The 25710-nt window shown below is 51.3% G+C and overlaps 1 protein-coding gene across 1 annotated transcript in view; it reads right to left on the bottom strand.

Annotated features, from left to right (window-relative positions):
- The window catches only part of ext1b (exostosin glycosyltransferase 1b), a 61998-nt gene that overhangs the window by 3234 nt on the left and 33054 nt on the right, over window positions 1-25710 (bottom strand). Inside the window, exons 2-10 of the mRNA XM_072705383.1 lie at window positions 11788-11881; window positions 9962-10069; window positions 8763-8882; window positions 6732-6864; window positions 6157-6275; window positions 4648-4743; window positions 2611-2700; window positions 496-656; window positions 243-414 (exon numbers count right to left, since the gene is read on the bottom strand). Of these exons, the coding sequence (XP_072561484.1) occupies window positions 243-414; window positions 496-656; window positions 2611-2700; window positions 4648-4743; window positions 6157-6275; window positions 6732-6864; window positions 8763-8882; window positions 9962-10069; window positions 11788-11881 (1093 nt within the window). The remainder of the gene's footprint in view (window positions 1-242; window positions 415-495; window positions 657-2610; window positions 2701-4647; window positions 4744-6156; window positions 6276-6731; window positions 6865-8762; window positions 8883-9961; window positions 10070-11787; window positions 11882-25710) is intronic.

Here is a 25710-nt window from a genome sequence, read left to right as displayed (position 1 = left end):
TGCACGTGCGTGTGTGTGTATAAGCGCACGCACGCATTTGAGACTCGTCTCAAATTGAAAATCTCACTCCAGCCAGCTGGTCAAAGTTGGCAACCATGTAAGCAGCACTGTAGCTAAGCAGCACTGTAGCTAAGCAGCACTGTAGCTAAGCAGCACTGTAGCGCTAGGTCTTAACTCTCTCTAATCAAGCAATATGAACATTGTTGTATTACTCTGCATAATAATAATATTATTTTGTGTACCTGTCCCATCATGGTCTCTTTATACTGTTTCTTCTGTGTGACCTTAATGGGGGGGAGTTTGGTGACTGCAGACACCAGGAAGTTCATGAGGATGTCCTCACAGTTGGCCAGCTGGTCCACCATGTTCTTCAGGCTAGCTGGCAGGAAGTTAGTGTACAGGTAGTGGTAATATCTGTCGGAAGAGGAAGTTCTGGTTAAGCTTGACGGCTTGCAGGCAGGTTGAGGTCCCGGCGCGTCGACGGCGGCCCCTCACCTGTGGTAGATAGCAGCTCCAGTTAGCACCATGGAGTAGTCGTTGGTCCACTTGGAGGTGTAGCCCCAGCGTTCTTTGTTGCTGTCCCAAAAGTGGCTCCGTGCGGGGTATCCCACAATCCTCTCCGGGAAGCTCTGCCAAACGGTGAAGGCAAAATCCACCTATGGGGAATGAGCAGGGTGAACAGTAGCTGTCAAACACGCAGTCAGTGCACACAAACCCTCCTGTCCATATGGTACAATCCAGCTGAGCGGTTTTTAAAGACGGTGATAAAAAGGTAAAATACCTGTTGTTGCTACATACACGACAGCCATATTGCCCCCCCCCCCACCCCCGAAGTCCCTTTATGGGGGCACATGTACAGCAGGCAGCTCGGAGCTCAGCTTCCCAAACCACAGGGCCCGAAGGTGTGGCAACACCATTGGCAGGAGCTCCACCAGCGCTCTACGGTGGGGGGCAGTGGCCACAAGGGGGCGCCGGGGCGACACGTCAGGAGGCAGAGCTAGGAGGGCACCACCCTGGGCAGCCCTCTGCTCGGACGAGGCGCACGCCGTGCCAGCTGTGCCGGCGACAGTAACGGAAACCGCGCCCGGCCCGCCCTCCTGCCCGCCACTGCGCCAGTGCTGACATCACCGCGCCACACCGACTGCTGAACTGCGCAGAAGCACCAGCAAACTGCAGGCACACAACACCTTGGCCTCCATATCAGAAAACATTTATCCAAAAGCATTCACAATTGTTACCCATTCAGTCACATTTTACCTTCTTATAAATACCAAACCAGAGAGCTCCTGGGATTCGAACACTCAGCCTTCCGGTTATGATTCATGTTCTTGCCCACACCTGCCTCCACAGACCTCTCACCCCTCCATTAATCTCAGCAGGAGCCTTTTCCTACGAAGGTAAGACTGACCTACCTTCATGCCAGGAGGAAAAACAGATGGAGAGAGACATCCAAGGATGGACGTGACCTTTCCACCTAAGCTGACTCAGCAGGTTCTCAACAGCCACAGGGCAATACTGCATAACACTCCATGGTCTTTGGAATAAAAATCTTTCAGATATTTCCAAGAGTTATCAGTGCTACTTGAACAGAAGACACAAAACGAGCTCTTTATGAAATGTGCTAATTATCGCTCTTTCAGGAAACCAGTTAATCGTCAAAGATTTGGAATTTATAACTATTAGGCCGTTGACAGAACAACAAGCGATTGTTAGGTATCTCAAAAGGAATAAATAACAGCAGGATCCAAAGGGGGGGTGGGGCTTTCATATACTTTTTTGTAAAGGGAAAACAGACGATTTCTCCAGCAATAAACCGATCCCCCCCCCCCTGCCCGTGTTATTAATTTGGAGAAGTGAAAATCAAAATGCACTCTCTAAGGACAGCATTTCCCTAGCCGGAAACAAGGCCAACAACAAAGCAGCAGCAGTGTGTCTTTGAAGGGAGGTGGGTGGTCAGGAGGCCCCACAGGCCACACCGGAGAGCACGGAGCTGGCACACAAGTGGACCTGGCACCGGAAACCATGCCAGCCATAACAGAGGACTGAGACTCTTCAGAAGTTTCCAAAAAATGTAATCAAGCTTAATTAAAAAAAGAAAGCTTTGCTTTCTTTTAAAAAACTTTGTTACGTTACACCCCATTTCATCATTTCCAGTCAGAGAATGCATGGCCATTTGCAACCTACCCACTCATGTCAGTGTGGGTCCATGGGAGGCACTCTGGTGAACATTAAGATCGGGCGGGATCAGAACCGATGACTAACTGGTGCTGGACATGATTTTCACACAAATGAATGCAGATCGGAATTTAACACCCTGAGGGGGTTTGTGAAAAAGTGCACCCCCGTCTGTCCTGACAGCTTATCCTCACACCAGCCTCAACCCACCCCCCCGGCCCACACCCCATCCTATAATTAACGACCAGTTAACTCATTGTAACAGATGCGAATGAAAAACAAAAGGGTATGAAATAAGGAATCAATATGTCATCATCCCAGCACTAGCAAAGCAGCTCAACGTGGCCGGCTCTGGGTGCGAGAGCCCATGGCCATTGTGGCGGACACAGAACATTCTCCCACTAGGGGCGCTGCAGAGTCACGGCAGGCAGTTACCTCAGTGGTGGACAGCACCGTGTCTTCATCCAGACTCAGTACAGCATCCGTCACAATCGTCTCGTAAGGCTGGAAGCGACTGCTCATCACCTGTAGGGGGCGGTAGGGAGGGACCATGAGGGTCACATGATCTGCAATATTCAGAGATGCTCCCACCCGGTAGAACTGGCGATTTGACTGAACTTCCCATGGACTCCAGTTAATTAATGGGGGCATTTTGGACGGGCAGACTGGGGGAGGGGGGGTGTGTGAGAGCGCATCATTAAGGTAATGCTCGAGAGCCGCCACACACTCTGTACACAACGCTTCTCAGTTTGCGCAGCAAAGATAAAACTGCAGTGGGACACGAGATTAGACAGTCATTCCTCTGGCTTGGGGGGGGAGACACAGCATCCCAGCTGCATTTTATTAAAATCTCATGAAATGTAAACTGCTACAGAACATTTAGCCTCTAATAGCAGCGATAACTCTGGAAGGATTCTGTGCTTCAGTGCTGCAGCTGCGACCAAACACGGCACATACGCAAACACGGAGCCCCCAAAGCCCCACGCACAGAGGCCCCGGCAACGGGTTTAAGCAAATATCCATTTCCGACATTAAAGCGAAAGGAAACAGCCGAATGCGATTCTATGGCCAAATGTCACATGACCAGATGGATGATGGCCACCATACCTGCGCTGCGGTTCTCTAACGGAGGTCAGTGTCACAGGGGCTGAATCACACTGGCCAAGCGGTAGGGCTGAGCAGCGTGCAGGGGAATATCAATGAGCTGTGTGCTACATCCACCCACCCACCCACACGCGGCCCCACATTCCCGCTCACTGCCAGCTTCCTCCTGGGACAGGCTCGGTCGTGAAGGTCAGTCAACCCGCGGTGCCTCTGCGCTCCTGAAACTTTTCCCGTTACATAAAGCGTGAGGCGTGTAAAATGTCAGGACGCACTCGGGTAGCCGGAGTTTGCCTGCGTTATCTGAGTTCCTTCTGGGGGGAGATCGATACGGAGAGTTGCACATAGACATGGGGCCTGTACACGAAGCGGGGTGGGTTAGGCAGGCCAACGGTGGAAAAAGCCCCATGGGAGACTCACAGATCACCCCCCCCCCCCCCCAACCTGTCCAGGGATGGACAGTAAACAGCACACGGAGGGAGGGTTAGGAGCGGCTCAGGAATGAGGGAGCGCTTACCCACAAGTCCTGTGACAGCGGGCAGAAAGTCTCGCTGCAGGCGGCCTGACACACACTTCCCATGACAGTTCGGGGTGGGGGGGGGGGGGCGGAACGAGACACTCCCACCACTCCCCAGGGAACAGGAGGAACATGGAAAATTGAAAGATGGTGCTTTTTGTGCTCAGAAATTTTCCCATGTCCCGTGCCATAGAGCACTCCCCCCACCTCCTTCCAATTCAGAGTCGCTGAGTCACCGCAAGCCCCCGTACGCTCCCGCCCACGCATGCTCCATGCGAGCCCTAACACGCAACCCCCCCCCCAGGAGGGCCCATGAGCAGATGTGGGAAAGGGCTAGAAGCATAACCCTCCCTCTCCGGCTGAGACCCAGCTCGCAGATTCAGCTTTGGCCCTCATCCTTCTTAATCTATAAAACACCTGGCGCACAGTGACCCTGCCTTCCCGCATCTCCCGCTACATCACAGACCCGCGTTAGCAATGGCCGACAGTGAAGAAGTGCATTGTGGGACTTCAGGCTCTCCAGAGGGACGTGAGTTTCGTTTCCACCCTTAAAACAAAGGCCTGGTCTGAGGCCAAGAGAACAACCCTGCGGGGGACAGATTGGCGGACGGCACTGTGCGGAAGGAACGAGGTCGGCAGAGCCAGGACCCGGCCAGGCCAGCAAGGTCATAATCGAGAAACCGCGGGCTGGCCGGCAAGCTGAGCAGCCTACAGCCAAAGACAGGCTCTCCCTCCACAGGATAAACACTCTCCACCGCGGGCTGGAGGTAGGAGTGAGGAGAAGGGACGCCATGACACCAGCGCTCACACCACAAGACTCCCAAATCGACAGTACGGCGCAGAGAGGGACCCACCTTACTGTCCCCCTCGATGACGATGACAGGCACAGAGGTGGCAGGCCAGCGATGCTTGGCAGGGAGGGGCTTGTCGCAGTTCCACAGGACGATGATCTGAGAGGGGGTTTGTGGGGGAGGGAGGGAATACGATCGACGGCAAACGTGTTAACGGCGATTCGCGGGAAGAACACCCACGAACACAAGGTGCAGGACTGATGGCGCTGAACACAAACATTATACGACACGTCAAACTGGCCTCTTTGTAATACTTATATATTCATTAGAAAACAACATTATGGTAATAAGGACATGATTAAATCACACATGCACCGTCGGTTGTGAAGTCAAGAGCAAAACCAACAGCAGTTAATTGCTTGTTTAAGTTGGATTTTTTTCCAGCACGTGTTACAGGGAGTCTTTTGGTGAGAGATCGCACCCTTTGGTAGAAATGCTGACCAACTGAAGATCTTACCTGCCTGTCCTACCTACATTATTGAGTCTGGGACACCCGTGGACACCCCCCACAGCAGCGGCTCAGTTTAGGCAAACCCTGCAGAAGCCATTATGTCAACTGCTGAGCGTTTTATTTGAAGGAGGGTACTGAAGGAGTATTCGTATACCCCCCCCCCCCCCCCGCCAAGCAGCCTGATAGTCATTATCACTTCTGGAAAATCCAGGCCCCGCTTCTGTGTTTACATCTTCATACGTCCACTTCAGTTCCTCGGGACCCCAGGGATGCTATTTCAGAACTTCCTGATTACACGCGGCGTTTCCTTTTTTGATAAAGAGGACCGAAAAACACAAGGGGGGCGCTGTGTCAGTCAATGCCGCTCGCTCGGCAGTGGGGGGCGCCGGACATGGCAAGGCGTTGTTCCGTGGAAAAACAGAGATGTGCGCTTATGGGATACCGGGCAGCTCGCTTTAGAGTGAGCAGGATCCAAGCTGGTAGAGCCTCTGTTTACCGGTCTCATCAGGAAAGGGCCCCCGGCCGCTATCCGACAGAGCGGAAAAGCAGCTTCTGGGCTAATTACCACCTCTCCCAGTCAGGCTGCGGAGAAATTAACCAGAATCAACGGGAACTCTTCCCATTGCCCTTCTCTCGTGTGAAGAAACGGCAGTCTGTGAGCTGTCCGTTACACAGGGCTGAGATTCCTCCCCATGGCCTTTAATCAGCAACGTAGACAGCCTTTGTTGATCTTTAGGCATCGACATTTCGATGCTGCTGCGGACCGACACACGAGGGGTTCCAATAGGGTTTAATAAAATTTTATGACACATACAGTATTCTGTAACACCCTAATTAAATTAAGTTTAAAGCTATTTATCTGTGCACTAAATGCGTATTTGCATAATACTGTAAACAGAGCGAGGCTTCAGCTGGGTTTTATTTATAGTGTGTGTTACGCCTGTTTTTTTTTTTTCCCCCCATGTCCCATTTTCCCCTTCCTATTCAGCGGATTTGCACCTGTGCAGAGGCTGAGTGGGGTCCATGCAATCCCCCCTCCTTCCCCTAGGGGGCGCTCTTACCTGGGCGCAGTACTGCGACTTGGCCACCGCCACCAGGAGCTTGAGAATGGGCTGGGACTGGGACACCAGAGGCGTGACGGCGTGGATTACTGCCGTGAACTTTGGGTAAGGCTTGATACCTGTGAAACGGGCCAGAAGGACAATTAGCTTCAGTGTCACAGATCGGCACAACCACGGACCGCAAGGTCGCCATCTTTGACTTTTGTCCAATTAACCGGCATCCTTTGGGATATTTTTAAATATGGTCACATGACTGATCAGCTGGTCAGGCTTTACCACTAAATGATGTCACTCTCCAGGTGGGCAGATTCCTTCAATTAATCAAATGAGATCACGCAAATGACATGTTGGCCATTTGAATAAGGGGGGCCATTTACATGCATCCCGTTGCATAATTACATTCATTTTTCTATTAGTTAAGGGAGCTCAGTTATCCATTAGATTAGCGAGCGACAGCTACTTAGCAGATGCAGGATAATAAAGTAACAAGCAGCTTGATCTGTTAGCGAACCCCGTGATGCAGAGATTTAGTTACGGACGCTGGCGACGTTGGAACGGGGGAGGGGGTCACTCACCGAGCGCAGCGTAGTAGAAGGGGAAGTCCCCCAGGTAGACGGAGTACTGCGGGAGCGCGAAGAGCCCCCCAGGGTGGCTGTTCCACATCAGGGTGCTGCGGGACCAGTGCTGGAACACGCGGTCCTGGACGATCTGTGGGGAGGGGAGGCAGGGACCGGCGATGAGTGCGTGGGGCAGGCGTCCCAGTTCAGGTCCAGAATATAAAGAGTCATACTCACAGAGCTGCTTGGCTGAAACAAAACCACAATATGAATTTTTTCTGGACCTGAGCTATCCACCTCTGAGTGAAGGGGGCCGAGAGGAGCGTGGGACAGCGACGAGCGCAATTCGGAATGAATTAACGGCACCGTGACACATGATGGCAGGGAGAATCACAAAAGAGAGCCGTCATTACAACAGGGCACAGGGCCACCATTAAAACTCAGGCCACAACTTGTCACACACTGAGTGAAAAATGCCAGAAAGCTGTCAGACTGCCGCCAATCAGACAGCCTCCCTTACACTCGCGGGGGTAGATCGATAAGCAGCGGTCACATTTACACGTGCTCCTTTCTCCGCTTAATGAAGGGGCACTCGCTGAAAGAGCATCATCCTTCTCCTCAGTAACGGGCAATTTCTCAGCCAGCTGGATGCTGGGGGCGATGTCCTACGCAATCCGGACTCTCCGGCCACAATCACCCAGACGCAGATGAGGAAGGAGGGGAATGTAAGGTAAAGGCTCTTCAAAGCCTTCAAAGTATACTGATTGGCTAACTGCCTCGGTCTGGAGAGATCACATGCTGCCAGAGAGCCAATGGGCTGCCTTCAGGGCCCCAGAGAGGGATAACAATGTGACCTACCCCCCATCACACCACCAATATTACATCTGCTTACAGGCGTCTCCATACCCCCCACGGCCTGGCACGTGAATTAAACATGACTATGGTGCTGACACGCTTTACATATGTTGGGCTGCTCCCTCTGCTTCGCTGGGGCAGGGGGCAGGGGGGAGGGGGGGGGCTGTTACCCACAGTACCTCACGCTGGCTTAATCAGCGGGGTACCACCCTTTCCTATCAATTTCTCATACACGTTCACTTGGTAACTGCGAAAACAAGCACGTTTAGTTAGCACTGGCTAATCGATAGCTGTGGTAACTGCGAGTGGACAGCATGGGCCCGACTGGCTCTGATCAAAAGCAGAGCTGCCTTTCAAAAACAGAAGGGCAGAAAAAAAATGGTGTAATTTTTAGCTACATTTAAATCAGGCATTAATACTTAGCTAATGGATGATTAATTAGCATATAGTGAGAAAGAAAAAAGGTCAACATAACCCAGTCTGAACATGCAGTCGCATTTAATTTGTATTCAGTCATAATAAACCAAAAAAATAGTACTTTTTTTCGAGGTGGGCCGTGTTTTTATATTTAATTCTGGCACAGACATTTCGAGCCATCCCACAGATATTCACTAGGGATCACTATGTTTTGCTGATGAGGTGGGAGACACGAACCACAAAGTTTAGAAGTTCATTTAAAAAGTTGGCTCATCAAACATGGCTGCCTGGGTTCCCGCGGCAAGGCTGTCCGTGGAATGCCTAAGTGGCCCCTCAGGTGTGTTTAGTACGATGGGCTGCTTTCTAATTAAGACGCCTTTGCCGAAAGCAATATGGACAAAAGCTCCTGGTCTGCTGTAATGATCCCAGGGTCGGGGAGCGGCGTGGGCGCCAAGTATAGACGGCGACAGTCGGTTCCCATGTATTGACCAGAACCTCCAGGCTGGCCTCGTTCCCCCACCCCTCAGGCAGAGATGAAGGCAACCCAACCTAGTGGCGTAGGGATGCACCTCATTCAGGAACGCCACATATTCCAGGAACACACCCCCCCCTATGTGGAAGGGGAGGGATTTTCATTTCTCCCAAATGAGCAACTACAGGCATGTGGGGAAAGTGGATACGAAACGCACCAGGACGACGGGATCAAATTCTGCCATTACTCGTGTGTGCTCGGCCAGGCCAGATGGAGTTATCTGGGACCATCCATTATTTATTTACCTCCAGAGTGGTCAATACAATCTTCTCCACAGAAGAAAAATAGGCCTCCCACAGGAACTGTGTTTGCTGTCTAAGTGCTAGGATTTTGTCCTGATGGATGGACCGGGCCGTGGATGGGATCTGGGAACGACAAGACAGCAAGAATAATCAGGTCATCTGCAGCTGGCCTGGGGAAAGGAGCATTAGCATGTGATTAACAACCCACAGGACGGGAGACGGAAGGTCAGACTGGTGTCCGTGCTGGGGAGGGTAGCTGGGGTGACCTGCCGTCTTCCCAAGATCGCTGGAATTGCTCCATTCTCACACCAATGTGCTGTTCCCCGCCCACAGGGAGCCATGTTTCTGATACGGGTTGGGGATACAAACTCGGCGCAGCTGGAAACCCAAGCCGGGCCCCGGACCCGCCATCATTTCCCACCACTGAAGGGGGGGTCGATCCTCAAAACCAAGTGGAACATCCCATGTAGGAAGAATAAGGCAGGAATGGCATAGTGCTTAAATTACATCTATGCAGGGGTCAGAAAGTGAGCTAAAAAACTGAAGGGGGGGGGGGTGTACTTTTAGGGAAGTGGTCTGTTTTGTGTGACATTTTTAGGTCTCGTATCAGTGCCGGATGTGACAGACGCTATTCGCGGCCCATTTGGCACCGTCATCAATCATTGTCCCACCAGGGGCAGAGGGGAAACAGGCTGTAGGCAGAGGTGGGCCCACCAAGCCGGGTCAGGATAGTGGCACTTTATTTTTAGAGGGGAAGCGGCCAGGGGGCCACGACCAGGGGCCCGCCGTCAAGCGGCTCTGATTGAAACGTGCACTTGGCCGGCGGTTCACGCGGGGAACCGGAAAGCGTAACAGCAGAGCGCTTCCCAGGATGTGATGGGGCACTCCACCAAAGGCTGGGGGGGGGGGGGAGGGGGGGGCGAAGTGGGAAGGCATATAACCAGGTAACACATCCATGCCTTTGCTAAATGACATCACTACATGAATAAAATGCATCATCATCGTTATTAATACGATATGAAAAGCCTCTCAGCACTAGCAGGCGTCTTCATGCCACATATCATTATCATCTTGGTTATTAGTGTTTTGATAATGGTTTATTACAAAAGAATTACACAGACAGACAGACAGACAGACAGACAGACAGACAGACAGACAGACAAACAGACAGACAGACAGACACACACACACACACACAATACCTGCAGCAGCAGCCTCTCGTCCCCGATGACGGCCGCCGTGTTCCAGTCGATGATCTCGGAGAAGGGCAGCTCCCAGCCGTTACTCAGCATCACGGGAACGCAGGCGGCCTGAGGACAGCGAGCGGAGTCCCCACGTCAGGTGACGGGGCGGAACTAACGCCACACCACACAACAGGTGGAGGGGAGGTAGGGGGGAGAAGCAGGGGCAGAGCCAGAGACATTGGGATCCCTGGGGGGGTGCTCCAGGGGGGGGAGGGGAGTCCCGGAGGGGCCAGCCTGTCATACCGGGGGTACAGCCCAGCCCTGCCTGCCCAGGACCACGGAAATCTTAGCACACGAGCTGAATCTCTTTTGGAGTGGGGGTGTAGATTCCTATTTCGGTTCCGTAGTGCAAATAAGGCAAGTCGTCAGGAAGTTTCGAGACGACAATCCGGGGGAATTAAACAAATAACAGCGGCTTCTAAATATGGCTTTCATGAGAGACGTTCGTTTATGCGAATCTGGGCCGCTGAGTCAGCAAGGGCTGGCAGGTACAGAGACTGCATATCAGAAAAGCCCCTGTCACTCACGGGATCAGCAGGGCGCCACCAGAGTCAAGTCCCCCTGTAAACAGATTGGGGGGGGGTGTCTCCTAATCACAAGGCCGGTAACGAGCTCACAACCGCCGAGCTCACAGCACGGGAAATGAGGCACGGATCTGCGAGCCGGCACAAGTGCAAGGCTGATTGTGTCGCTGTCAGTCAGTGGCTGTAGGCCTGGAAGAGATATGAAACTGGCAGCTTTGTTCTTCACATCTAACGCGAATTCTCTCACTGACTCTGCTCTCCTCCAGAGCTGGCTTTTAACTTGGGAATCAGGCGCAGTCCCGCTCGGGGGGTGGGACCACACCCCCAAATCCATAGTGCCTTATTGGGTCAGAGGAGGCGCTCTGAGTGGGCTCCCATCACGACCGGTCACGAGGACGGTCTCCCTGGGGGGCGATGGGTGCTAATCTTTCAGGCCAGAAAAGCAGACCTCTGAAGGGGAAAAAAAGGGCAAGACTCCCACACCCCCAGAGTGGCATCAGGAGACCCACAACCAGCTGCGATTCGATCAGTCAGCCAGGGAGGCGATTCCCGACAAGCTAGCAAATGAATTATTCTGTCTGTGAGCGTGACTTTGCGCACATGTGGAAGAACAGGAGAGATAAACATAGAGAAGGAGAGAATATTTTCATCTGGGGTGCATCTGCAGAGAAAAGCAGAAGCGGCAATGTGACTGTAGCCGTCTGCTAGAACTCAAGGTGTCTGTGTGTTTCTACTTGAAAGAAAGCAAGTGTTAAAAATGCCTTTTCAGCGGTTCCTCTTCCTTTTTTAGACAAAAGAACTGCTTGGAATTTTGCAAATAAAAAAAGACTTTTCTTACACCTGCAGCAAACATCAATCAGCATCAAAACTTATTCCAGAGAAATTCTCCTAATAAGGATACCACCACAATCAAATGCAGAGTGCGGACAATTTCACACCTGAAAGTTTTGAAACGAGTGAAAAATCTCACCGTCGGTATGTAGGGTGTTATACCTGACACATATCAATCCACAGTACAGAAGTGTTTATGCGTGGAGGAATTATGAGCATATCTACAAATAAAATGCCCGGTAATGAGCGCCTGCAAGATTAAAGACTAAAATGTAAATTATTCCAATTGAAAAATATCACAAGCGTCACACCAGCTGCTGTTGTTAGGAACAGATGGGGAGCACGGCAGCCCGTAAATCCGCCCACTGCCACCATCGTGGCCCGGCTGGGGGGGGGGGGGGGGGGGAGTTAGAGGCGGGGCCTCCTCACCTGCAGGGCCTCCAGGAAGCGGAAGGATCCGAGGCGCCGCCCGCGCGGCACCAGGCAGAAGGTGGCGTTGTGTAGCAGCTCCCTGTAGTCATACCTGGAGCGACAAGAGGGGGGGGGGGGGCAAAGTCAGTGGGTATGACAGAAAGAGCCAGAGGTCAAAGGGGGATCTGGGGGCTCTGCCAAGGGGTGTAGGGGTACGGAGCGGGCGTCTGCAGAACCTGGGTGCACGGCAACGGGACGGAAGGACGGACGTGGGGACGGAATAAAGGCGCATTAGCATTTCAGAGACAGCCACAGCTGTGTCACGCGCTGGCACAGCCCACCGGGGGGGGGGGGGGGGGGCAGCCACCTGCAGATGGGACCTCGTGTACTGGGGGGAAAAACCCCCACAAACACACCCACGGACGTGACCCGCTAACACGCCTAGCATATGCACGAGCACATGGGCATGTATATTACAAGCCATACTGACAGCTTCTAAACACGCATTATTAAATACTGCCTCCATAGGGAGCATCCATCACTTAAACACACAGACACACACACCCCCCCTTAAACCCCCCCCCCCCCACCCCCCAGCCACCACCAATAACCCGCCAACGCCTGAAATCCCTCCACGCAATTCCCTCTGGGAGGCGCTGCAGGACGGGTCAAAGATCAGATTCCACGTAAGGCTGAGAGACCGGCCTCGATAAGGCAAAAACAATTATTAACCACAGACACTGGGCTGTGAATGTGTGGTTTTCTTGGGAAGCTGGTCAAAGTCACCCCTGGGGAGGTATTTCAAGGTTAATGAACCCTGCCCAAAATGCCATCCCCCCCGCCCCCCCCGTGACAGTCATCACGCAGCCAGTGCTGAGGGGAATATTCTCCTCTGGCAGGTACAGAGCTGTGAGATATGTCCCTGTCAGACCAGGACACAGGCCTCCATGTCCTGCTCCCAATTAAGTGTCACTTCTCCTCCGAAGATTGAAGTGAAACTTAATTCCTAAACCACAAAAGCAACTGAGCTCGTAGAATCTCTCTTTTTTATTTTAAGAGGTGGAAAAAAGTAAAGTTGAATTTGCAGCGCAGTACAAACTCCTCAATGACTTTTACCAGTTAGTATAATAACACATTAACTCAACTGCCCAGTGACTGATTATTTCATTACTGAATGAAAGAAAAGATTTGTTGGCCACAAATCATTTTATCAAGGGTAATACTTATTTTATAGGGCCTAAAACTGCACCAAAATTATTCAATAATAATAATAAACACAAACTTCGGTCAGACCAGGATTGTACCCAGTGTCCCTCAGAATCCCCAACCTGCTCGGCATTGTGGGAAATTGAAAAGGCTACCCAAGCCAGAGTGATGTACCAGCTAGCACTTAGCCGCTGCTAACAGTTAGCCACAGCCCCCAGCAGCTGCCTCCTCTCACTAGCCTGACGCATTCGGGGGCAGCCGTGCTGCGCCGCTCCACGCTACGCCACGCTACGCCACGCCACGCCACGCCACGCCACGCCACGCCACGCCACGCCACGCCACGCCACGCCACGCCACGCCACGCCACGCCGGAAAGCTTCCCGCGGCAGAGTTTACATTCACGTGGCTTGTAATGTCTCTTGAGCAACCCTGCCGCTCCTTACTGACCAAATGTCATTCATGCCAGTGACTGAACAGCCGCTGATGTGTTGGCCTCCGACCGGCCCTTATCAGCGACATCCATTTTAAGTAAATACGGCCCAAAATGTTTCCCCAGGCAAAAAAAAAAAAGAAACGGGCGCCAGCCAAGGCATGCGGCCTGTCGTGTAAGCACACGCCTGGGGCCTCTGGTGCTGAACCCGGCGACCCCATCCCAGGCCTCAGTCAGCACTTGGATTAAGGAGCTGCTTGGAATTCCTAATTCCCCCCCCCCAGGGTGATAAATAACCAGACATCAGGTGCATTTCTCTTTGAGGGCTCAGGAGGTGTGGCCTAGACAGTCCTCGACCTGTTACTCCCTGACCCGGGCATGGGGGGGGGGGGGGGGGGCAGGAGTGTGTAAATCTGTTAGGCCCCGGTTCCAGCTGTCTGATGACCCTCGGGATAATTCGGCTACTGGGTATCCCAAAGGCAGGATTGCTGGGGCACCTTCTAGAAGCTTTTCATCCATCCAGACCCCAGATAAGCTGCTGATACCCAGCCTGGCGTCTGTATTCTCTCATGCCCGTTTCCGGAAACCCGATGGCGGCGCGGTGCCAAGACATGGTTTCGGCCCAATCCGTCACATCACCACTTCAGCCTCAAGCTCATCTTTTACCAGGCAAGCGTGACGTTTCTACAGAGACAGAGAGAGATTTACGGGAGGAATGCAGAGAAAATGACAGGCGAGTGTCAAACGACTAGCTGTAGATTGGGAGGGGCGGTGGAGCCTATTAACGAAGAGGATCCAGGAGCTGAAAGTGTCTCTTCAGTCCAGCGTCGCTGGGCGATCCTGGGTGGGGAGGGGGGGGGGGTACTCGGGGGCCGTAGGTAACGAAAAGCCTCCCGCAGCATTCCTCGCGCTTTCACCACGCGGCAAAGGCTGGGCGCCAACACGACTGACACCCCCCATCCTAGGAACGCCAGCTTCCAAACGGCGCCGTGTCTCTCCAGGAAACTCAGAGCGGCCCAACTGGCACAGATCAAGGAAGATCGAATTTCTCTCGTCGTCGCCATATTCCTTGGATAATTTTGGACTAGTCTGTAAGAAGAGCCCCCCCCCCATAAGGCCTTGGGTATCAGGTCTCCGCAGACGGCCGCTGACCATGGCAAACATGGGACGGCACCAAGAGAAGGTGGCCAACAAGGAAACGCACAGGGTGACATCGCCCAAGTCTAAAATAAGCCATTCCTCAAATGTCAAGTGTTCTGCTCGCCCCATTTCTGTATTACTAGCTGCTCCTCATCACAAAATAGCTTAAAATACAGCACACAAGGTTCTCCCCAGCGGTGAAAAATAAAGGAAAAGCCAGACTAATTGGCATCAGCACTGAAGCACAATTAAAGCTGCCTCAGCCTTCGGGATGCTGCTGTTAGCCAGAGGACGCCATAAAGAGAGTGAGCCTGAGGACAGAGCGATAATTATTCCATAAATCCCTCCCCCCCCCCAACCACTTCTTTTAAGAGCAGATTCCTCCCGCTGCCCTTGAAATGAACGAGAACCAGCTGAGAATCGCCGAGGCAGAAGCGGCAGGCCGGGCGGGTTTGGCGGACTCCACAGGGGTCAGGCGGACGGGGTCCAGTCCCATGAGCTCACCTGCTCGTTTACAAGCCCCCTTCTGCATGGTGACGAGCCGTTCCGACAGTCACTCTCGCGTACAAAGCTGTCGTCGGCATAATAAAGCGTGACGAGCAGACAGGGGCCAGCCGGCAGTTTTGGTGGCGGCTTCATTCTCCCACGGAAACCCTGCGCCTCCGTATGTGCCGATCGTAAGCCGCCATTACGCCGTAATGGGACAGGCCTGTGCTGACAGAAAGGCTCTCGATCATTACCCAAAAAGTACATTTCATCCACAATTACAGAAAATGAGGGAGAGTTTGGGGTGGGGGGTGTGTGTGGGGGAGGGGCGGGCTAAATGAAAGGCCCCCAGCTGCGGCGAGCCTCGTCTCCCACTCCGGATTCGGGTTACGAGTGCCGGGCTTGAAGTCAGACCACGGTGAGCACACAGCTAATATGCAGGAAATGAAGGCTAATCACTGAGCCGAATGAGAGGAGAGCGATGAAAGGGGGAACTTTCACCTCGCAGGGCACATTGAGGGAGAACCTGTGAGAAACGTGTTTGTGTTGCGGGTTCGATTCAATCTGGTGACCCTGCTCTGCCAGACCAGACCCCCAGGCAGCCTTCAGCGGTCGCCACGGCAACAGCAGATAAATGCTTCCATTTGGAGTGGCTTAATTACAAGCTTTTTGTACTTTTGAGGAATAAAAAAAAAAAATGACTCGAGTGTTTTTCTTTTTTTTTTTTTAAAAAAAGGAAGAAAAAACAGCTTTTCTGCTAATGGGGGGAGGGATCCCACCAACGGCTCACAGGGAAGAAAGCCAGCACTGTGTCAGACATTAATAATAGTGGTAATAATAATAATAATTAGATACTTTATTGATCCCCATGGGAAAATTCTCTGTACACCTCCCCCAACTTGCTCTCTGTAGGTGAGTGTAAGCTGGCCGTGAAGGGCAGCCACCCGTAGCAGCACGCAGGGGGCTGGGGGGACAAGGGCCTCACTCAAGGACCCACAGACATGTCAAGGCCATATCAGTGACCTCATCATCATCATCATCATTATTATTATTCGCATCACCATCCTCGTCGTCATCATCACTTTTTGTTACTGGATTACATCCTGGGTCTGCATTCACCCCTTCCTCACCCCTCCCCTCCCCAATCACGCTCATCGGCAAATTCATTCTCCCGTTCGCGGGTAATTACCAAGTTCACATTACATCCTATTAACATCACGAGATAAAACACCCCTTCAGGCTGCATTGGCGGATTAAAGGGCACGAGACGGGCATGTAGCGGGCAGCGCTGGGCAAGGCAGGCGCCGTCCTAGACGCGGCCGCATGGCCATACAGCCTGTGGGTTCCCTGGTGCAGAAAATGCGGTTTCGCTTAACAGGGGAAACAAACTGATCGTAAATCACTAAAACATACATGGCTAAATGATTACTCACACCCCTGGAAAATGTGAACACGATAATTAAGGTATAGGTAATTAAACAGGTGCAGTTAAATATATATGTCACTAATTAGTTCACACATGCATATTCCAATCAAACCACTAACCCGCTGCTGACTGGGATTTTAGCTAAATGTACTAATGAACATAGAAAACAAAGTGGTCCCCTGTGAAATGGTGCACGACCCTAACCTTACTTTCACGTGCTTATTGGTCGTAAAAATGTACAGTTTTGAATAATCAGGTATGCAAAACGATCAGCTCTCAGCATTCAATTGTGGTCATACCCACCTGCCAGGGTAACTAAGGTACTTACTTTTAGCTTCTTAGTGGGGAAAAAAAGGCATCGATCCATGCATATCAATTATTTAGTTAGGAATACAGCATGACGGCTTACATATTTCACTAAAACTTAAGTGAAAGCAGGAAACCGCGACCCAAACAGGAACCGCAAGTCACACAGATGTCCACAAGAAGAACCACAGCAGAGCCAACCTCGCCGTTGAATGATGAACCAAACAGGGAAACGGGATCTCAGTGGCATATTAAAGAATTTGACTGCAGGTGTGTTTGTGATGCAGACCTCTGACAATGACCCGCTCATCCCCAATGTCGCTGGGTAGGTCTGTTTCCTCCCTGAAAGGCAGGTAGCAGCACAGAATTAGGCCCCATGTCTTGAGATTAGCCGTCATCCTCTGAGACGAGCCCTTGCGCCTCGGTGGAGGATCCCAAACCCGCATCAGACACCAGGACGCCGACCTCAGGCATCTGTGAGCTGGGACCTGCGGCCAGTGGCCACATAAAAAAAGCAGGTGTCTCGTATACAGCCCACCCGCCCACTTGTACATGAATGATTATTTCCCTCTCCCATATACCGGCAATAAATCCACAAACCCACAGGACAAATGTACAGGAAGAATGCAGTGGGGCTTGGGCTCGCATGCCATTTACACTCAGATCGCATGGCCTTTTGGTCACCGTACATCTCGGGGCCCACTGTAAGGCCAAAGCGTCATTCCGTCCCCTGACCAGAGAGGGCGCTCTTTCAGGAATAAGGTTGGGAAATGGACCTTGTCGGGTGAGCCATGCCCAGTAACACACCCCAGAACGCTGCCCCCCCCCAAAGGCGCTGGTTGATAAAAGACCCACAGTGAACCACACTGCTCTACAAGTACAATAAACCTATCGATCGGAGCTGGAGCATGGTAGCGCCGGACGGGCCATCGCTCCTGTCAACACGAGCGCAGGAATGAGCAAGAGTCAGATCAGCAGGAGGAGGAATATTCTCAGCACGCGGCCGGGACGTGACAGCAATCCGGAGCAAACCTGCTCCGGCCGGACCAGCCAGGAATCGATACGGGCTGATGGACGGCTCGTTCGACCCTTCCCGGGAATCCAAAGTGCACCAGAGTGGTCGCCGGATAGAGATTAGACCAGTCACGCCATCATACTGGGAGGAGTAGATGAGAGACCTGCGTGCTAACGCTACATATGCTAACAGAGCAAAAAATTAAATTAAAAATTTTTTTTAAAAAAAAGTGCTAATAACGTTAAAACCAGATCTCCGGAGCCCTCGCTGCTCTCCCCAGTGAGATGTCTGAGCATCTAATTTAGCCTTTTATTTGCAGACACTCATTTACTCCCCCAGCTCCGCGCGACAGATGCCACGGTTCATCTCGACGTGAGGAACCAACACAAAGATATGAGAGAAATCCATGGCAAACGCTATGCAAATAATAAAATTAATATATAATGAGCGTGGCTCTGCTTCCCGCTGCGTCCTCATACTGCCATTGACCATGTTAAGTCAGCGCGGGCAGTAGCTGGACCCGGCCTGCAGGGGGCGGTGTCTCTCTGGCCCTCGAAACACCAAATGAAGGACAGCCATGAGCAAATGCATTTCGAATCTTCTCTGGATTTGCTCCAGCAACCAAAACATCTAAAGGAATCCATGCCATTTTACGTAATAAATAAATAACTACTAAGCCAAGGCTCTAACCGTTAAGTATTACGTATGATGAGCATTATTGTGAATACTGGCATGAAGCACTGAATCAACGGCGAATACTAGGTAATTCTGAAAAGACAGCACTACCAGTAGAAGAAAGGAGCCAAATTATGAGATTATGACTAGAATAACGGAGTATAATGCTATTAAATGATCCGTAACATGCAGGCTGTGTATAATAACCTTTGCATAGGGGTTTATGTGACGGCTGCCGCCATTGACAGGGCGTGAGCCCAGTGGTGTCAGCAGCACTACTGACAGCTTTGGAAGTCCGGACCATAATGCATCGCTCCATGAGGCTTCATTTGGCCCCGTACCATCGCGGAGATGAGGGCGACCCACAGCCGGCATCCCCGAGTCCGACTCTGGCACATGGAACTGGGCCGGGCCAGGACAGCGCCCCTGATGTTGGACCGCCCTTGAGGAAGCAGCCCCGGGTCAGTGTTACTTTGATGTTTCCCAGACAAGGGGGGGGGCGAGTTTGAAATCCATATCATAAACTTCCCCAGCTTTGGCAAATGAAAGATGGTGAACTACAGGAAAGCTTCGAATGGACTCTAATGTTTTTTGTAAAGTGCAGGACAGAAATCCTGACCCAGAGAAGAATTATGCAGCAGCATCTTTGCTGTGGAAAGCTGGTGTGGGAATATCCTGGGGGGGGGGGGGGGGGGGGGCATAATACACTTCCTGTCCTGGGGACATTAAACCCTATGTGAGATGTGAGAACATGTGAGGCCCACAGCAGGAACAGCTGCTCCAGGTCCCGCTGCGCAGTTGCCCCAGCTGGGAGGCAGGCTGCATCGCTCCTCAGCTCTGTCCCCAGAGCCTGGCTCCCTGGGGGTTTGTGGGGAGGGGGGCGGGCTAAAAAAAAACAAAAAAAAAAAAACAAAAGCAGACAGACTGCGCTCTGGAGGTTTCTAAAAACAGGCTGCGGATCAGCCAGCGCGTGGCTGGGTCAGGTGGCCGCGGCCGGGGCTCTCCGGCGACTCCGGTAATTAGGCCTCATTTGAATAAATGCGGCGACAGACGCGGCCTGCGGTCGCGAGACGCATGGAGCTGCATCACCGCCATCGTGTCAATTAGAAATCTGCATAACGTCAGTCTGGCCGACACCCCGGTGGCCCCTCCCCCAGACAGCGGGAAAATATCGTCTGGTATCAAGCTTTACAGCCCAAGCCCAATTAAAGAGGCTCATTTCAGAGGGCCTATTCACACTCCCGCTACATTAATCCGAAACTCAATGGGACAAGGAAGACAGGGACGAGGGGAAAACGCATTAAATCAAGCGAAGGGAAGAGCCTCACCGGCCGCAGAACTTCTCAAGGACCAATTAGAGCTAAGAGCGTCAGAGAATAGGGGCGGGATCGGCAATGGAAGCGGAAGAGTAGGAGGTATCCTAGCAACACGCACGGACGACTGGGAAGCCGCAAATCACGGCTCCGTCACGCTGCTCTCTCAGACCTCGCCCGATCCGTGCGCTCTCTCACAGGGAGACCGGCCTGCTTCTCCGCTACGGCAGGGAGCCCAAGCAATCGGAGGACGACCCAAAAGGACTGAGGGAGAAGCGGACAGCAGGGACTTTCACCTACAGTGATTTGCTTATGAAGCCTCTAAACTGACAATCTCAGCAATATATGCACTAATAATAGGGTTAGGGTTTCCAGCAGTGTCCCGGACACCCCCATGCTATTCGGCCCATTATAGTCAGGTATATACAGAACTGCACACAAGTATGCATTTGGTGCAAAAAGTGATACACGTGCCAATTTCTTGGCATAAAAAACACAAATGCACATGAAGTACATACACATTTGCGGTACTGTGGCAAGAACTTACAATGCATTTTAACCTTGGTACAGCTAATGTGTACTTCATTTGCAGCGTAAAGGTTAAAATGCACAGTAATGTCGTAAGAGCGCAACTGCGTACATACTTTGTGTATTTGCACTCATACCAAGAAATTCCCACGCGTATCGCTTCATATGCCAAATGCATTTTTGCGTATCAGATATGTGCATCTCTGGTTATAGTGTAAAATACTACAACTTCTTTAAGGATGACACACAAAAAACGCTTAGCCGTGCCAACTAGCTACGCCATTTACACTGATACAAGACCGATTTTCCGCAGAGCTAGCCGAGATTTAGCGCTAGCTGTGTTTTTCGAAAGCTAAGCACAAACTGAGCTTGCAGGACCTCCCCAGGAGCGTGAGAGCAGCATGCTGCTGGAACAGGCCTCATTGTTCCTGGAGGATGTGACTGAGCCCCCAGCTGACCGAGCTCATGGGGCCACAGATGGCTGAAGATGTGCACTCTCACACATGTGCTAACACACATTCATAAAACGCTACGGCCCTCCCCCCAAACGTTAGTTTACGTTTCAGATCGCAAGGCTGTTTTTCTTCGGTCGCTTGTTGTCAAAGTTGACCAAAGGGGGCCCTTCTTTTAATCCGTCACGCCGCGTTTGCGTCTGCCGGAGAGCGTGACTGTGAGCCAAAGGGATTCCAGCCCGGAGCCTTGGAGGGACAAGATGAAAGAGAGAGTCATCGTACACGGGGTGGGGGACCCACGGTGCCAGGCGGAGGGGGCACCGCCCACCCACACTCCCACAGCTCCTCAGGAATGCAGCGCCACTCTACAATATGGGGGGGGGGGGTTAAAGGCCGTATCCGCAGCCCCATCGCATTCCTTGCTGGGGTGGCCGCAGGTGAACGTGGGCCTAATTACAGCACGTCTGGACGACTTGCACAGAAAGGCCCTCGGCGGGACACTGGGAAAGCCGGTCGCCGGGGGCTGAAAAGGCATTTTCACTGGACCTGGGAGAGGTTCCACTTTAAGTCCCCTATTTGACAGCTCACGTGATTCATACCTGCTCTGCCGGTGGTGAAATAATGACACAAAGTGATAAGTAGGTAGCTCAATGGGTTAGGTCTTGGTGGCTGTGATCGGAAGGTTGTTGGTTCAAATCCCATCTGTCACATCCCTGTTAGGCCCATGAGCAAGACACTTTACCCACCAAAACAATGTTATATGATTCCTTACATTTCCCGCATTTTCTCACCAGACAGTGTTAGACCCTCATTAGCCCCAGGGTAGCTTTGCCGAGCAGCGCCAGCTTGCCAGAGTCCAGTATTAGATGGACAGAACATCAGTAATGGCCCAGACACGGCACTGGAGCCTTTCCAGCATCTCCAGGCCAGAACGCTGCTGATGCAGCAGGGTAGGAAATCCATCCAGCTGCTGGCAAGAAACACTTCTCATCACCTCACATCTGCGTGCTCCATCTTCCCCTGGACCACAGTTACTGGCAAGCAAAATGTTTCCATGCACAACTTAAATATTTCCTTAGCCACCCTGCAGAAAAAAATTTATGTCATGCCGGCCCCTTAATCATGTAGAGAGGTGTACCGATCGCCGCCGTACAGAAGCGGAAGATAATATCTGCATGTTTCCTCCTCAGCAAAGACAGACTGATGTCTTCCATCACATGTCGCTCATCCCTGTCTAAAGAAGTCTCTGGCTGTGATCAGACATAATAGGAAGCAAACGGCAAACTGCTTCATTTTCATATTTTAACACCAGTGTGCAATGCAGTATGACGACATTTTTTCTAGGCATCTGTACACGTGATTAAGGTCACTCATACACTGATGAATACGGTAACTCCCAGAGGCCTTTGCTGGGAGTGATGCGACCATGAACTACTCCGTGTCTAAAGGTGTGAAGGCGGAGCTGTGCGGGGTGAGAGATGGTTCAGGCTCTGGGAACTGGGGCTAAATAATAAAAATAAATGATGCATTCATCAGGAGGGCTTTAAGTTCCAACAACAAATTAACAGGCCTCAACGCCCATTTGCCAAGGAAGCAGTAAAGGACGTCCACAAAACCATGACGGCTGCTCGGTGAAGTCCTACCCATCGCACACGGGTTCGGGAACGGCCAGGAGTGAGTTTATCTAATTACGGCATAAGAATTAAACTCCCCGCTTCAGATTTTCTGGACATCAGACCAACCCTCTGCCAGTTTTCATTGGTAACTTCTGCCGTTAAAAACTTTCTTGGTAGTAAAAACAAAAGATTTTTTTTTTTTTTTAAATGCACTTTTGTTTACTGTAGGGGAAGGGGGAGATTTCACTGCCGGTATCTGCAACACACAACCAGGCTTAATAAGGGAAACCAGGCACTGTACATCTGGAACGGCCACTCGGTTACGAAGCCCTGGGCTAAACAAGCTCCGCTCTGCCTCTCTGCAAGGAGCCAAATAGGTCATCGCTTTGAGTCAACGCTCGACTGCTAACGTCTGCCACAAACGAGGCACGCTGGCCGTGAGAGGCTCGTTTGCAACGCTCCGTTGCAGCATAACCCTGAAAACAGCCGCTCCGCTCTGCCTCAGATTGCTCCGGGTCGATAATCATGGAGTTTCTCAGCTACCAAATTAAAATAAGTGAGCGGACATGAAATGAGAGAGTGTGACGAGGAGGCGAGCGTGCAACACCTCCTCCAGGAGAAGCGAGGAGGGTCACTTACGGAGATGTCCAGTTTCTGCACACCAGAGTTAAAACAAACAAAAAAAACAGGTCTCCTCAATGATTCTCAGCATATTCACCATTTTTTAAGCACGAAATACAGTTTATTCCGTCATCGAGGGATACACCTGCAAGGGCAGGCCGCTCCTCATCTGGGACCAGAACACAAGCCTGTTTACTTAAACCCCAACATATGAAAAAGGCTTTGTTAAGCTCACCCAAATGGAAAATAAGGACAGCCATATTTTTTTGTCTGAGACGAGTCCAGCTGCGATGGAGGCCAGAAACAGCACGTTCCCACCTGGCTGAGGAAGGTAATGTTGACATCTGTGAGAAAAGTGCCGGACGATATGTAAAGCCAATCCCAGCAGCTGAATTAAACAGGATTTTGAATTTGTATTTCAATTTCACACCAATAATGTTTTTCCATTCCTCTTCCAATTCGTTTTCCATAATGAAACAACTCAGATGGTTCCTGCCAAGATAAATCTAAGGCACAGTCCCCATTCCTCTCCAACTAGCTTAGCTATTTATTTATTTGTTTTTTGAACTATTTTTGGGGCACTGGCTTTCTTCAGAAGTCAATGATGTCACACAATCTGTGATTAACAAAACAACGACCTGAAAGGACAAAGGAAAAAACAATGAGTTATTTCCCCTTTCTGGAGATTAATGTGGCGCTAAGCAACGGCAGATATGCAATGTGTACAGGATCAGGACTGTTTTTTAAATCTCTGGTCCAGCCACAGCAACAAATAGATACGAAAACAAAGGGGACATTTAAAATATCTGAGCGGAAGGAAGCAGTTCCCTCGCTGAAAGCGTGCGTCTGACAACGGCAGGACCGGACAGGAGGAATCACGCGATGCACGATTCGTCTCGGAAGAATTTTAGTCGGAGCTGGCCTAAAAGTTACCATGAAAAAATAATATTACAGGAGGATAACACCATTATCGTCCCAACACTTCACTAATGGCAGTACTTCAGCGACCGAGCACTAAGGAGAGAGGCAGAATGGATCAGACTGAGGCAAGGACGGCTTACAATATCTGCAAGACAAAGGTATAAGGAAACTATACATACATTCACTTGTGTTGATGCTGTATATTTACTAAAAACAGAAAAATAAATCATTGTCCACACACACACTTAATTAACATAAAGCCTTTCAATGGAAAAGCATTTTGTCTTGGTCTATAAATCCCTTTTAGGTTCTGTGAGCCGGACAGAGCTAAAGAGTGATTCCGGTAAGCGACCTGCTCAGGTTATACAGATGTGTCCCATAATGACACCCAGCTAACTGGAGTAATCACTTTGTAAGCATTAAAATAAAGCCAGTTGGGCACATTGGGGAGAGGACAGGAGATCTGAGTTTTGATTGGAGTGTTTCTTTGCATTTACTCTGTTTTGGAAATGAGAGCACTAACAGATTAGACAGAAAGACAGGCAGACCATCTGAGTGGGGCAGTCTAGCAGGCAGGTAGACAGAGGCCGAGGCAGACAGGCAGGTAGAGAGACAAAGGCCGAGGCAGACAGGCAGGCAGAGAGACAGAGGCCGAGGCAGACAGGCAGGTAGAGAGACAAAGGCCGAGGCAGACAGGCAGGCAGAGAGACAGAGGCCGAGGCAGACAGGCAGGCAGAGAGACAGAGGCCGAGGCAGACAGGCAGGCAGAGAGACACACATATACTCCACAGTATGTCTAATACACATGAATCCACAAGACACCACTGAGAAACTACAGAGACCCCACAGCATCACTCAGGGACTTATGAGCCTTTTCAGAAACGTGCCGATCTCATTTGGCGCCTCTCTGTGTCCCCAGCGTCACCCTCGGCGCCGAGAGCTGAGAGTCCGGCTCGGTTTAAGACCGCAGCATGCATGATGCATCGATACAGTGTCGGCATCACAGAAGGTGATACTGAGCCAAGGAAGAGTGGCGAGGAGAGTCTCCATACTATTTACCGGCTCTCAGAATACCAAGGGTTTGGCAAAAGAAGATAGTCTTTGCGGGCTTTGAGAAATGCAGCTTCCCAGCAATTTCCAAGTCGCTCAGGTAACCTCAGTCAACAAGGCAGCACCTCGCCGCCGGTTCTTCGCATTGTTCAGAAAACGGGCCGGAAAGGCACGTGACAGAGGATGTAAAATGCTGGCCTCCTGACACGACGGCAAGGCAGCACTCCGAGCAGAGAGCACTCAGCATAAACGTTGCCATTCTGCTACCTTTCATTCATTATTTATCTGCCTTCACCCTTTAGATTGTCTTCTATGACCCTTTAACTATTAAAATGGTGCATGACGGGGGGGGGGGGGGGGGTTGGGGGGACATGCCTCAACAAAACTCAAATGAGCAACACACCTGAGATTGCCCATACTGTTGGAAGTGAGGCCAGGCTTCTCACCAGAAGGGGTGAGGTCAGGGGGTGTATTCCGAGACTTCAGGATTAAGTGAAATTAAATGATGCTTTATTTACCGTCTGTATGCTTCTTTTCACATATCCCATCATGCTCTCCTTTCAGATGTATATACACACAAATATACAGTTCATGGCAACGCTTTTAAGTCTGAGTGCAGGTCAGGCTATTTATGTGGCACCCGGGGGCATACTGGGAGGTTAAGGGCTTTGCTCAAAACTTGCACAGTAAGTTTGCGCAATAATTACAACAGTATGATAGTCTGATACTTCCAGATCTTCCCTTCCTGTAGATCAG

This window comes from Paramormyrops kingsleyae, chromosome 23 (genome assembly GCF_048594095.1).
Source record: "Paramormyrops kingsleyae isolate MSU_618 chromosome 23, PKINGS_0.4, whole genome shotgun sequence".
Lineage (NCBI taxonomy): Eukaryota > Metazoa > Chordata > Actinopteri > Osteoglossiformes > Mormyridae > Paramormyrops > Paramormyrops kingsleyae.
The sequence above is the reverse complement of the archived record's forward strand: the minus strand, read 5'-3'. Positions and strand labels throughout refer to the sequence as shown.